Source organism: Ambystoma mexicanum, chromosome 7q, assembly GCF_040938575.1.
Source record: "Ambystoma mexicanum isolate Mex_15411 chromosome 7q, UKY_AmexF1_1, whole genome shotgun sequence".
Lineage (NCBI taxonomy): Eukaryota > Metazoa > Chordata > Amphibia > Caudata > Ambystomatidae > Ambystoma > Ambystoma mexicanum.
This window is the reverse complement of record NC_090941.1, coordinates 717,121,049-717,136,099: the sequence shown is the minus strand read 5'-3', so window position 1 is coordinate 717,136,099 and position 15,051 is coordinate 717,121,049. Positions and strand designations below refer to the sequence as shown.

At 44.0% G+C, this 15,051-nt stretch overlaps 1 protein-coding gene across 5 annotated transcripts in view; it reads left to right on the top strand.

The window, feature by feature from the left end:
* The window catches only part of ZMYM2 (zinc finger MYM-type containing 2), a 2,192,903-nt gene that overhangs the window by 1,556,576 nt on the left and 621,276 nt on the right, over positions 1 to 15,051 (top strand). For all 5 annotated transcript variants that reach the window (XM_069640238.1, XM_069640242.1, XM_069640239.1 and 2 more), the window contains one exon: positions 12,077 to 12,181. In XM_069640238.1, coding sequence (XP_069496339.1) covers positions 12,077 to 12,181 — 105 coding nt within the window. The remainder of the gene's footprint in view (positions 1 to 12,076; positions 12,182 to 15,051) is intronic.

The window sequence follows — 15,051 nt, the reverse complement described above, 5'->3', positions numbered from 1 at the left end:
GCAGGAAATTCAAGCCCTGCTGGAGAAAGGCGCCATAGAGCTGGTGCCTGTAGCGGAGAGGAACAAGGGATGGTATTCCCCTTATTTTTTGATTTCAAAGAAAGACGGGGGATTGAGACCCATCATGGACTTGCGCGGTTTGAACAAACTCCTCAGGAAGGACAAGTTCAAGATGGTTACTCTCTCTCAAGTCCTTCAGGCCCTTAAGCTTCAGGACTGGTTGGTGTCACTCGACCTCAAGGATGCTTACTTCCATGTGCCGATCCATCCCAAGCACAAGAAGTACCTGAGGTTCGCGGTTGGCGACTCGCACTTTCAGTTTCGGGTCCTGCCGTTCGGATTGACCTCCGCCCCGAGGGTTTTCACCAAGCTCGTGGTGGTGGCAGCGCATCTCAGGGAATGGGGGGGATTCACGTCTACCCCTACCTGGACGATTGGTTGATCAGGGGGAGCTCTCCTGAGCAAGTCCTGGATCATCTGTCTGTCACCTGCCACTCCCTTCACAGGCTGGGCTTCTCCCTCAATTTAAAGAAGTCCCATTTGACGCCAACACAGCGGCTCCAGTACATCGGAGCAGTGCTCGACACTTCCCTGGGGCAGTGTTTTCCTCCCCAGGTGTGGGCTCTTCACATTAAGCAGATGGTGCACAAGTTTCAGCATGCCCAGACGCTCCCAGCGTTCGAGTTCTTGAGGTTGCTCGGCCTCATGGCATCATGCATTCTTCTGGTGCCAGAGGCTCGCCTGCGGATGAGATCTTTGCAGTGGGCACTCAAGACGCAATGATCTCAGTCCTCCGGCAGGATGTCGGACCCGGTTCAGGTGCCGCCCTCGGTCGCCCTGGACCTTCTGTGGTGGGCCGTCGAAGGCAACTTGATGAAGGGGCTCCATTTTGGCTTCCCTGGCCGGAGGTGACGATCGTGACGGATGCATCCCTCACGGGATGGGGAGCTCATGCCAACGGGCTGACAGTCAGCGGTCGTTGGTCTCTGTCGGAGTCCAGACTCCCTATCAATCTGTTGGAGCTGAGGGCCGTCAGGCTAGCCCTGAAGGCTTTTCTGCCGACTGTGCGAGGAAAGAGTGTCCTGATCCTGACGGACAACACAGTGGCCATGCACTACCTCAACAAAAAGGGGGGGGCAGGGTCACTTCCTCTGTGCAGGGAGGCGATGCAGCTCGAGTTCTGGGCCATCCAGCAGGAAGTTTCGATCTCGGCAGTTCATCTGGCCGGAGACGAAAACTTGACGGCGGACGCTCTGAGCAGGCAGAGCGCGATCTCTCACGAGTGGGAGTTGGCTCAGGAGATTCTCCTGGAGATCTTCGCCCTTTGGGGGACCCCTCAAGTGGATCTCTTCGCCTCCAGTGTCAACCGGAAGTGTGAAAGGTTTTGCTTGCGGGAATTTCCTCCAAAAGGAGCCTTAGGAGATGCGTTTGTGGTGGAATGGTCATTCCCGCTGCTGTACGCGTTTCCTCCAGTCCCCGTCATCCCGCAAGTGCTGCAGAGGTTACGGAAGTTCGGTTCCCGGATGATCCTCATTGCTCCGGCGTGGGCTCTGAGGACGTGGTACCCGGACCTTCTCGACTTGTCCATCTGCCCTCCACGTCGTCTTCCCTACCGAGACGATCTGCTCTCACGGGAGGGGCGTCAGGTTCTCCATCCAGAGGTCAGATCCCTCAACCTTCACACTTGGCTTCTGAAAGGTTGAGGTATAGGGATTGGGACCTCCCTGAAGACGTGAAGGAGGTGTTGCTTTCGGCCCAAAGGCCAGCAACAAAGTGTCTTTACCGTTGCCGTTGGCGTAAGTTCTGCGACTGGTGCAGAGTTCAGAATGTGGATCCTTTTGCATGTGACATCCCCATGGTTCTGTCCTTTTTACTTTCTTTGGCCCACAGGGGCTTGCAAGTGGGTACAATTAAAGGTTACCTGGCGGCGCTGTCCATCTTTACACGCTCGTCTGAAGAGTGTTCTTACTTTAAAATCCCTTTAATTTCACAGTTTCTGAAAGGGCTCACTAATGTGTTCCCTCCGTCACCTTTCCTGGTGCCCGGTTGGGATTTAAACCTTGTTCTTAAGTTTCTTATGGGTGCTCCGTTTGAGCCTTTACATTCTTGCCCTTTGAGGCTGTTAACTCTGAAAACTGTGTTTTTAGTTGCGGTTACTTCCGCTCGCAGAGTGAGTTACAGGCACTTTCAGTTAAGCCACCCTTCACTGTATTTCACAAGGACAGGGTTGTCCTTAGAGTTCGTCCTTCTTTTCTCCCGAAGGTAGTGACGGAATTTCATTTGGCCCAGAAGGTTGTTCTTCCGGCATTCTATCCTCCTCCGCATCCTGGTAAGGAAGAGGAGAGGCTCCATAGGCTTGATCCTAGGAGAGCTTTAAGCTTTTATGTTTCACGCATGTCCCGGGTCAGAGTGGACGATCAATTCTTTATTGGTTACGCTGGAAAGCGTTTGGGGCAAGTTGTGACGAAACAGACTTTGTCTCGCTGGATTATTTTAGCCATCTCGGAGTGTTACCGCTTGGCGGGTAAAGGACCCACCGGCTGGCTTGCGGGCCCATTCTACCAGGGGTATGGCTGCATCTACTGCCCTGCAGAGGGGTGTTCCTATTCGCAACATCTGTGATGCAGCCACCTGGGCTTCAGTACATACATTTGTACGTCACTATTCCCTCGATTCCATCCGAGGACAGGATCTGGCCTTTGGCAAGGCGGTCCTTTGCTCTGCTATTTGATTGGCTATTCTAAATTTTGATTCTAAATTCTTTCCCTCCTCCTTGCTCTGGTACTGCTTTGGGAGTCTGTCATAGATAAGGAATACGTTGGAGGACCCAATCCCCTCGAAGAACAAGTTACTTTCTTACCTGGTAACGTTCTTTCGATGGGATGGTCCGACGACGTATTCCATATCGCTCCCGCCCTGCCTTCCCCGCTGCAGAATTTCTTTTGCGATTGCAGCTTACGTTCCGCAAGGCTTTGTGTCTGACTGGCAGTTGACTAATGTCACACGTTCTGGGGGAAAAAACTACAACTGAGGCTACGGGCGTTGTGCGTCCTACTTATCACATCGGACGTCGGAGGAGGTCCTCGAGGACGGCGCATCAACGTCATCGACGCAGGACGCAGACGCCGAAAAAAGTTTCCGAAGCAGCACAGCTGTGGTGATTACATGTCATAGATATGGAATACATCGTCGGACCATCCCATCGAAAGAACGTTACCAGGTAAGAAAGTAACTTGTTCTTTCACACAATCAACAATCGTGGACAAAATTTAAACATTGCTAATACAGTGAATAATAACCACAAAACCGTGTCATCTTCGAGTCATATACAAAACAATTCCTGAGACAACCAGTCATACTAAAGAATAACACCCCATAATTGTGCAACCAACAAACATAAAACCACAAAACAAGACATGACACACAAAAACACATAAAGCCAACCTACACCTTCACAACACAAAGCCACTCCCCAAACAGCATCCACAACGTACCTACAATCTTTAAAGCTGTAAGTGCAGATAGCCATTGGAAACTGTGTTTTCCATATCCGTATCTGGAGCAGACGTGATTGCAGCACCAGATGTGTACTTCCACAATGGACAGACAACTCTTGGTACCAGGTCTGCAGTCATTTGCCACGGCTTTGTCATTCAACACAGAAATGGGATAAGTCGACGCACCTGTGCGTCGAGGGATTGAGTGTTACATTTTGTAAGACCATGGTATCAGTAGGATAGCTTAAAGCCCTGCTAGTTTCTGTCAAAACTGAGCTGCTGGAGCCATTAACATGTTTAATTTGTTCACATCCCACTTCTCTGTGTTGGCAGGGGAGTGTTCCTCAGAGACAGCCCAACTGAGCTGTGTGGGTAAAGGAGTGTTCTACACGCCGTGTGATGGCTGAATATTTCTAGCGAGATTGGGCACAGTATCACCATTAGCCATCATTGACAAACCAGCCCTCACAGAAAAAGAATTCAAAAGCGCATCAATCTTGACTCTCAAGCGATCAGCGCAGGGGCCCAGATACAAAGAAGAATAGGAGGTTGTGTTTCTTGAGTCTAGCTTGTTCTACTCTGATCCTATCTGTATGCCAGTTTTCTCCACATGCCCAGTGGTTGAAGTGAGCAGGAGCGGTTTGGAGCGGTACTCCTATACTTTTATTTTTCCACTTTCCCCATTCCTATACTTTCTTTTTTAAAAGATACCGTTCCTGAACGCTTTCTTTTTAAAATAAAAGAATAGGAGTTTGGAGCGAACTTAAGCAGCATACTGCAAGGCGGGGATTAATTTGCTTCTTTGCCTTACTAGAACCTTTGCTTCATGAGGGCTAAAAATGAAAGGAAAATTGAAATGGCCACATGCACTGCTCCATGCCCCATCCCGGTCAGAGTCACAGTTTCACTGCTACTTTTGTTAGACTTCTACCCATGCCCCTGTGGGGCAGTAGGTACAGATTCAAGGGCTGCAGGAACTGGAGATATCAGTGCCAGGCATACCATACTCTCCAGCATATTCACATAATTACCTCCGATTGGAACAGCATATTTGTATGTGTTTTCCCTACTACCGATGGTGGCATGAGTGGTCCAGAAGCTAAAGACAGCAACATTTTTGATGCTGGTGATAGCCCCGATATGGGTGAGACAGTGCTGCTATTCAGACCTCCTAGCCATGTCTATAGAAGCCCACACTCCACGCAGAGTGCATCCATGGATGCTAATGATGAAAGAGGAGGATCCTCCTTCACAGTCCAGCCCCCATCATCCTTGCATCCTGGCTCTTAAATCCTAGTAATGTGAACTTTACCCATCAATGCATGGAGGTTTTAGCACACTTAAGGGCTGGTACGACTAACTTGACTTTTTGCAAGTGCAAAAGATCTTGTATTTGGTGCAGTGTTGCAGACCTTAACCCCGGGCACATGTCTGCCTTAAGACACATTACCCACACCTACTATATCTGATTGAATTAGAACTCCCAACATTCTTCCAAAAGGATTTGTTTGACTGTGGTTTCAAGTTACAAGAAACGGCATGAACAAAACACTCTCTCCCCCCTCTCTTCCTTTAGTGAAACATTTTCTGTGGAGTTTTTTTCAAATGCTCTGTCCACTTAAACCATTAGTTCCATGTTGGGCCTTAAATATGGTGCACTCCAGGCTCCCATCTGCTCTTTTTGAACTGATTGATTGGTCAATCTTGAAGTATACAACTTGGAAAGCTGCTTTCCTGGTTGCAATATCGTTGATGCACAGGGTGAGCAGCATCCAAGGTTTTTGGGCTTCAGAACCATATCTCGAATTTTATATGATAAATGTGACTTTTGGAACTTAGCTACAGTTTCTGTCAAAACCTCTGATTACCACATTAATCAAGCTGCTAATTTGCCATTGTTTTTCAAATAACCATCTGTGGTGGCAGAATGGTCAGTGCATGCATTGGCTATCAAGAGGTACCATAGTTACTACATACACTAAACCAAAGCTTTTAGGCCAAGTTTACAACTATTCCCATCCTGTGGAAAGATGAGCGTCCAGGCTGTCTGAAATTACTTCATGGATATCAAATATTGCAGCAAAGAAACAGTTTTGGGGAAGGGTGATTGCACATTCTACTAGAGGAAAAGGTGGGTCATTGCTCCTGGCTAACGCCCTGTTGCAAGACATCTGCAAAACAGTCACCTAAAGGTGGATGAGGGTATTTGGCACACACACGCTCCCAAGCAAGGTGCCAGATCTGACACATTGGTGTGCCAAGCTGTCTTGGAAAACCCCCTGTAAGTAGAATGTCCTGTGCTTCTACCTCATAGGTATTTACTGCTCATTACTCTGTAGTCAATACGAACTTTAATGTATACAAGGTCAAATGCTGGAGAAACTCGTTTTTTGTCAGTAGGCATAGTTCTCCAGTATTGGTATGTTTTTCAATTGTGACCCACCCAACCTCTCCAGATGTTATTTAAGTTAATCTTGCGTGCTTCAAATAGGAGACTTAAGGTGCATGGGGTAGAGTTGAGGTCAGCAGGCTTAATGGCAGTTGGACCAAAACAATCCCAACCAGCCTTAGAAAAGTCCTGTTACTATGTATGTGTTGCTATGGGGAAAAATGCTTTCATGCTTTACTGCAGGGATTTCCACATTACATTTGCGCATGGGAATATTCATTTAACATAAACCATACCAATTCTGGAGAACTATACCTGTAGGTAAGTTACTTAAATGTTCTGACCATGGTGACTCTCCATACGGCAATCCCTCCATCCCTCTAATAGTACAGTATTTTCAAGCAGATGTGGTTTGGGGAGCATGCACAAGAAATGTCTTAGCGTCAAGGTTGGGTTTGTATGAACCTGGAGACAATTTTTGCATTGACTTGATTCTGCAGCACCATATACTGTGTTATAGGGCTGGGCGATATATAGAGATATATTGGAGATATATCAATATATTTTCAAAAGCGATATAGGATTAGACAATATTTTTAACATCGAGATATATCTATATATATATCCGTCACCCATTAAATTAAGATGACAAATCAATATAACTAAATGTCACTTAATGCCTAATTCTGTGCATCTAGGGATGTGTATCCTGCTTGCATTTTTTTATTGGTATTGCCATGACTGTTGAGATGATGTCCTTTTGAAACAATTGCAGTTTTAGGATGAGGTTAACAGACAATGTTAGAGTTGTTAAGCATTTACTATTCAGTATTAGTACTCTTGGCATCTTGCATATAGTTGGCTTACCACTGAGCATTTAACCCACGTAAACGAATTTCGAAAACAACTGTAATACTCTGCAGCTTCCACTAGATGTCGGCCTATGCACAGCATGTGAATCCAAGCAGATACAAGCATCAGAAATAATGTATCCCCTATATTGTATATCGCCATTCAGCCCAAAAATATCAAGATAAGACTTATGGTCCATATTGTCCAGCGCTAATGTGTTCTAGTTCCTTTGCCATTGATATCATTCCCTAAACACAAAGAAATGTGCACTATGGGCCTGGTAGTATAGCAGTCAGTATGGTGAGTAACTTTCACTAGTTTAAAGGTGGTCCTTGGTAGATGTCAATTTTGAATGTTTGGATGTATGTTAGTTGAAGCCAATGCTAAAAAAGATGTTGGTTTAGTTTTATCCAATATTACGATTAAATTATAGCTATGTTCTAAGTGCTATTCAATTGGAATAGTGCTACGCTGTTGACTATGTAGAGAAAATAAAGTTTGTGGCACACCAGGATCATATGGACCCTAGTGTATTCTTACTTGTGTATCATCTAGATTGTGACATCTAGCATAGACCAGGACAATGGAACCATCCTTTTTGACGAATTTAAGAAAGGTATCGGCTCAACAAATCGTACGATCTAACACCAGTGTCATAACCACCAAAGAAGAATGAACTAAAATGGTCCATATGTACGTGGAACACTAGGGGGAACATCCATCTAATCAATCAACCCTCACCTTAATTGGAACCCTTTAACCTTATCTGCCTCCAAGAAACATGGCTCATCGAAACCCCTTGTGACGATGGTTTCACCACTCTTGAACCCAGCTTGCAAAGAAATTCAAGGAAGACCCTCTTCAGGTCTCCTCACTATGATCAAAACAATATAAAATTGGAGTATAGTGAGCACTAAAAATATCAACTCATGGACCCAAAATACGATCATGAAAATTCAGTTAAATTATCAACCAGATATACAGATGAAACCTGAACAGCTGATATCAATCATAAACGTCTATTGGAATCCTGTCACCATAAATGACAACTGCTTCCTTGATGGGGTCTTTCTAACAGTAGATGAAACAATCGCCAAATACCAACACGCCGAATGTATCATCTGTGGCGACCTGAATATTCACCTAGTCAAAGGAGAACCCATGAACAAGGCAGACTTATCTACATGTGTCAAGAGATGGCAGAAAGAAACAACCATTCGGAACCTCACATACTTAAAACATCCAACTGACGACGCTGACAAGATTATACCGACCTGGATAAGAGGTGCCTCTTCAGCAACAATAGATTACATTTATCTATCGTAAGAACTCAAAGCATCAATAACAGAAGTATCCATAGAACTGACTCCAAAAAGCGACCATTACCAACTGTCAGCAACAGGCCAAGGTCTAACAGAATACAAAAGACAACTTCGGTGCGCACCGATATAAATTGTCGGCAAAATGTTAGGACTCCGAATGAATCGGGCACAAACCCGAGAGCTAACGAAGACAATACAGCAAACAGCAATGAAAGACATAGACACATTTTATTACAAACGGCTACTAATCCCCTTCCTGAAGGATAGCAAGAGGAACAACATTAAACTACATCAACATGCTTTCAATCCTGAACTTGTAGAGAGGAAAAAAGAAATGCGAAGGAAAATCCGTCAACTGAGAAACATCGACAGCCCATGCCGGAGTCATCAGATAAAACGGGCAAAACAATCATACGCAAAGTGGAGGAAAACATTTTGCAAGACGCTACAACAACAGATTGCGCAAGCAACCATGAGAACATTGAAAAGTCAGAACCTAAGAGAACTATGGAACCTCTTGAATAATATTGCCAGAGAACAAGACGATTTGACAGCAAATGTCACCCACCAACAATGGATCCAGCACTTCTCCGTAATATACAGTGATAGGGGCACAGACATAAACAGTCAACCAACCGCGACAAAAAAATGGCGCATTCAATATGAAAAGCAAGATCTGACGGAGATGATCTGCAAACTAAACACCTCCAGTGCGCCGGGACCCGATGGTCTGTCAAACGCAACTATTAAAAAAGATGCACACCTATGGGTCAACTTCATGGAACAGATACTCTCTGCGATCAACAAACTCAACCAGATCCCTCAGTCGTGGCAAACCGCAACCATTGTTCCAATATACAAGCATGGCCCTCGGGATGTCCCACGAAACTTCAGACCCATAGCTCTCCTTGATCCATTAGGGAAGATATTTGCAACAATACTGCTCAAAAAGCTGAAACAATGGCCAGCGGAAAATGGCCATTTTGGGACCCGACAAACAGGCTTCACATCCAACGTCGGAACAAATATAAACTTAATACTACTAAACCTAATCAAACATGAAGCAATAAAAAACAAAACGATGGTTCATGCAGCATTTATCGACCTCCACATGGCTTTTGACTCCATATCGAGACAAAACATGTGGGAAAAATTAACAACATGGAAATGTCCCACTGAAATAATGTAACCAATCAAATTACTGTACTCAAATACCTCTAACAGTCAGACTAGAAAAAAACAGCACTACTACTTCATTCATCAAGACAACGAATGGATTAAAATATGGATGCCCGTTGGCAGCTACATTCTATAACCTATACACCATGGATATTGAAGATCACCTCGAAAACAGCACCCTAAACCCTCCCAAAATAAACTCAACTGCAGTGCCAGTAATGATGTATGCTGATGATGACATTCTAGTAGACAAAACGCCAGCTGGATTACAGACAAGTCTACAACGATTGGGAGAATACATGACCGCAAATGAGTAACATATCAATACCACCAAAACCAAAGTGATGTCACTGGTGAAGCAACCCTTCAAGAAGGCAAAACCTCTGAAACTGACTATAGAAGGGAAACTAGATGAGGTCGTAACATTCAAATACATAGGCATCACAATAAATCAATCAAAAGTCGAAAATTGGATCACCAACCTGGAAAGCAAAACACAGGCATTAGCCAGGCAAGGATGTGTGCTCCATCGAAAATTCAGAAAATTCTCCTTCAAACCAATTCTAGCGTTCTACAAACAGAAAGTAATCACAACGATCACCTATGGGAGTGAAGCAATGCCACAGATAAAAGCGACCAATTGGACGAGATTGGAAGCTATTTTTTGGCGCGACATTCTGAGATTACATCTGTCCTATCCGATGGCCAGAATACTCCATGAAATAGCAACACAGTCAATAACATCAATAGTCAACTGGAAGCAATTAGATATCCTGCGAAAACTATTGACTAACAAAAAAATAACAGCTATAGAAATACTGAGAGACCAGCCTACCGCCATGAACAACTCAGTTCTAAATGCTTGGAAGGAAGATCTATACCGGCTACTGATAAGCAAAGAAATATCAATCGAAATGCTCACACAAAGACTGCAACATGCCAGGAAAAGAATGATGGAGGACGACTGGATAAAGACATGCAGCTTTAAATTAACATACTCAAGGAACATTCAATGCCACACTGATATATGTACCATCAACAAGACACCAAAATATCTAATAACATTTCCAGATCCGACCATCCGTGCAACATACATGAAGATGCGACTAAACATATTGCCCACCAGAGACTACCTACCCATGTATCAGCAGATAGCGACTTTGGAGAGCAACTGTCGCTTCTGCAAAAACCACGAGAATCCGGAAACAATACGCCATCTCGTAATGATATGCTCTGAACTCACAGAAAAGAGACAGAAATTTGGAACATATTTTAACATCTCATCCCAGCACATGGATGCTGACACACGATGGGACCGAATTATGAATGGCCAAGAAAATAAGTTGATCTTTACAGTGGTGCAATTCCTGCAGAACATTCTAGAACTAGACATGTGACCTGTTACAAAGGGTATATGGACCAACAGATGTATATACATCAGTTAATACTTATTGTATTGCTCTCCTCTGAAAAGTGCACGGAACTACCATAAATCACCAGTGCAATTATAGAGCAAATACTTCAACCCAAAAACAGACACAATAATTCACAGCCACGCACACTTTAGAAGATAATCAGCTCTTTACGGCTATTTATTCAAAGCTTACAGGTACATAGAAATAACTCTTACAACTCACATGGGCATAGATCACAGAAAACATAAAGAAGTCAAAGAAAGAAATACATCACCGTGGGCGTAGCTTAATGGAACTTCATCTCGCCAGCAGCGGCTGAAAGACCCCGATAACAGCCAGGCCAAGAGCACAACAACCCACAGGAGTGTCGGACCGAAGCGTCCCCCCTCCGACTGAGGTCTTTGTGCTTATCCCGTCTGACCGTTGAGGGCTTCCGCATATATGCCCTCCTCAACAAGGGGTGGCAACTTCTCGAACCTTCTGGCAATGCGCTTGCGCATTGATGGGTGACCGTTGGTTGCCAGCTGGGTCAACCGACAGTAACCTCAAGGAGCAAAGCACTTCTCTCTCCTAAACGCCCTGGGAAACAATTCCATAACTCATCTCAAAACCTTGGCACAGGCCGAGCAAACCCAAAACAAACTTCACTATCAGGTACCAGCCGGCACCTGCGGATCTTAGCTTTCCCAGCGCCGTGTCCTTGGCTGGGAAGGCCTGCATTCCAAGCTCATCAGCGAATAACGTTGAAAACATGTTGTTTCGCAAAGCAAGTGTAGCTTTCCACTGAGGCATGGATAAATATCCATCATGGCTCTGAGTGCTCCCAGAATGCAAGTGTAGCTTTCCACTGAGGCATGGATAAATATCCATCATGGCTCTGAGTGCTCCCAGAATGCACTGCGCACCAGCGCCATGTTTTAGCTCAACCATCACACTTATACACTCAGATGGGCATAGAACTGCAAAAGGCAATAATTTTAGCTTGAAAAATGAAAAGATAAAAAAAAGGTATACCATAAAAAAACACCTTGTGCATCATTTTATATTTGACATGGCTGGCTCTACACTACATATACCAGAATTCCTTCCTGTTACAGACTAGTACTTCCCAGAGGGATTCCACCCTGAACACCTGAAACCAATCAGCCTCCCTGATGATTGCGGACGCATGAAAGCGCGCTAGGAGGAGAAGATCTTTAGACTGTTGAGCAGATTGCAGCTGGGACCCAGAGTTGGGCCCCCGGCCACCCCTTTTTTCGCTTGCATCATTTTATATTACTTAATATGATCAGTTTCCAAACTTGTTTTACTGCCAGTTTAAAATCACATGTGTAACTATTGTTTTCTTTGGTGGAGTAAGTAGCGGAGGATATGTGGAGAAGCAAACTGCAAATTGGTGATTTTTTTTCATTTGCCTTGCAGATAAAGAAGATGATGCTTTTCAGGACATCAATACAGAGATGCCTACAACTATACTTGATGTTCCTTATGAGCCAGACCTAGATATCGAAGTAGATTTTCCTAGAGGTACTCGAATTTCTGTACTTTGTCAGTAAACTTTATTGTGATTGACCCACAAGGTTTTTTTCATAGAGTTGCTGCTTTTTGTATGGAAGTCCCTAACTTCTACATACCTACCCAGGCCACTAATCTCAAATCCCCGATATGAATGTCTGAGCAAATATTTCTCAAGAAAAAAATGAACTCAAGGGAAAACACTCAGGAAATGTGCTGCCAGAGACAAAAACACCAAACTAATGTTTATTTTCCTTGATTTTGTGTTTTAACATATACATATTTTTTTCTCAAAATGACCATAATTAACAAACTTTTACTGTGTTAATTTACTTTTGGATAACCCTACTAATCTTTGTCAACCTGTAGTCGTGATTATGCAGTGCTAGAATTCCCCACATTAAATCTGGAAGTTATTTTTTTTAAGGTACAGTCACATTTACCGTGCCATAAGCGTTTTATCAGAGTCACTGTTTGGTCAGAATGTTTGCTTTTACCTTTCATTGCCATACGCATGTTCTGACCTGTTCACACAAAAGCAGATCATGTTATGTATGCGCCATGCCTTGGATCATGCAATGAAGTTTGTGGGCCAAAGCTACTATTGTCTCTGGAAACTCATTTATGATTAGACGTGTTATTCTGTTAAAATCAAGGGCAAGCGATACATGCTCTACATATAATTCTGTAAGGATATATGTGCTTTGGAGACTGGGCGTGCTCACACCGAGACTCTGCCCCTCTTTTTCTAAAACTCCAGAAACAAGAAGCAAGACCGTTATCGGACCCCATCGGAATGACCTATGTTGCAGCTGTTTTATCCTTGCACCCAAATCTAACACTTTTTGTTCGTTATATAGATGCAAATTGATTTCTTAATTAGTACACAGGAATAATGCAGCCTGTATGTGGGGAAACGGGAGGGACATTATTCCATACTCCCCACCTGTAAAGAAGAAAGATAAACAACCCTCCAACTACAGGAATGATAATGATTTATTTATATAGCACTTTTGCCAAAGCACAGTACATAGAACATTTACATGCAATTATCACCCAACCAAAGTTGGTGCTCATTGATGAACCTCAGAATGATGAAATGCCGAGTTGGCCTTGCTGTGACTCAAACCTGCGACTGGCAGATCGCACAGAGATTGCAGCAGCAAGCACTCAACCCTCTGATCTATATATGTATAAAGTCACATTCAGGAAATCTCAAAAAACTGTTCCTCTCACAAGTATATAAAAATCCTCTCTAAGCAAATATATATATATATATATATATATATATATATATATATATATATATATATATATATATATACACACACACATGCTTGGGTATGTTTCCGTACTCCTCTGATATAATTTATCAGTGTTAGGTTGCCGACTGCTGTCCAAAGGGCAAAGTGCACCCACTTCAACAACAGCTATCATTTCAACAGAATGAGCACAGTTCTACGCGGTCACCTTCCACTACCGCAAACATTTGCAATCATTTCAAGTTACTTCTTTCATCCCCCATTTCTCTTCACACATGGCACAGCAGTTCCATTGCTAATGAACAGTTAATTGCTGACTCACTTTACAAGCCAAAACTGAAAATAGTTGCTGTGATTATGCTACGATTATGCTACTATGAAATCTTATGCCATCAGAGGGACTCTGCAATGGAACAAGGTTGACAATTACCCGTCTACAAAGACATATCCTAGAGGCCTGTGTGATTGATAAAACTTGGATGCTGTTCTTATTTCATGAATACATCTCATTCCATCTGATATGGTTAGCCTTTTCAATGACCATTAATAAGTCACAGGGACCTGCGCCCCTTCCTGGAAGCGATCAGTGGTAATTCTGATATTTAAGAAGGGGGACGGAAGTGACTATAAATTACCGACCAATGTTGACCTTTATGATCTGCTAGAACGGTTTGTTCCGCCAGGAACAGCTAGTATAACATAAAAGAATGAATACCTGCGAGCCCCAACTATGGTTAATAGCTCTGTAATAAAGACATTTCTGATATTTGTCGATCTTTAATGCTGTGCATAGTCCGACATCCAGTGGTAACCGCAGAGTATTGCATCATGTCTTTTGAGAATTGAAAGGGGACATCGACATGGGCGTGCCTGTAACACTATCCCTACGTGACGTGTAGTGTACCCAAGTTCCCTCACGCGTCGAGGTCCCTCAGATTGTTTTTTGCGCCCAGATAACTGGTCACCCTTATGCAGAGTTCGTAAGGAACATTGCTATTGTCCAACCGACCTTTGGTCGAATAATTCTATAAAGTAGTTTAGATCACCCCTCCCGTCCCTTGTCTCGACGGCTGTTCCAGTTTCCGCCGAAGACCTGCGAGTAATTCGACGGACTGTGATCCTGTCGGCGTTGCCGATCACGTGGCCGTGCCTTCCGCCGACCTATACAGTAGGGAGAGTGACAAAGAAGGGAGAAGACTTTATACCCTGTGTAAGAGGCTTACCACAGCAGCAGCGTACTCTACGCGTATTGCCAATAACACCACTTTCTCCAGCATTGGATCTTTCATGATTTCACATGCGTAGAATATTCCCTGTCGTCAGGCTGGGAACCCTCGGTTTATTTATTAAGACGTTTTCCATAGGAAAAAATGTCGGCACTTCTGTGTCCTATCTACGTCGTTTTGGGCTGCTTACGCATGATCCAATAGGACGTAGGGTATAAATAGCCCCGCCCCCGCGGCTCCCTTCAGATTTCAACCGTCTCTAAAGTAGCGGGAGCACCTTGTGTTTTTTCTACTCTTTACAAGGTTGAATTCTACTCTTTACAAGTCTGTCTTTTACAATGTCTGGAAAGGCGTTGTTCCGCCCGTGCGCCACGTGCCGACTGAAGAAAGTCTA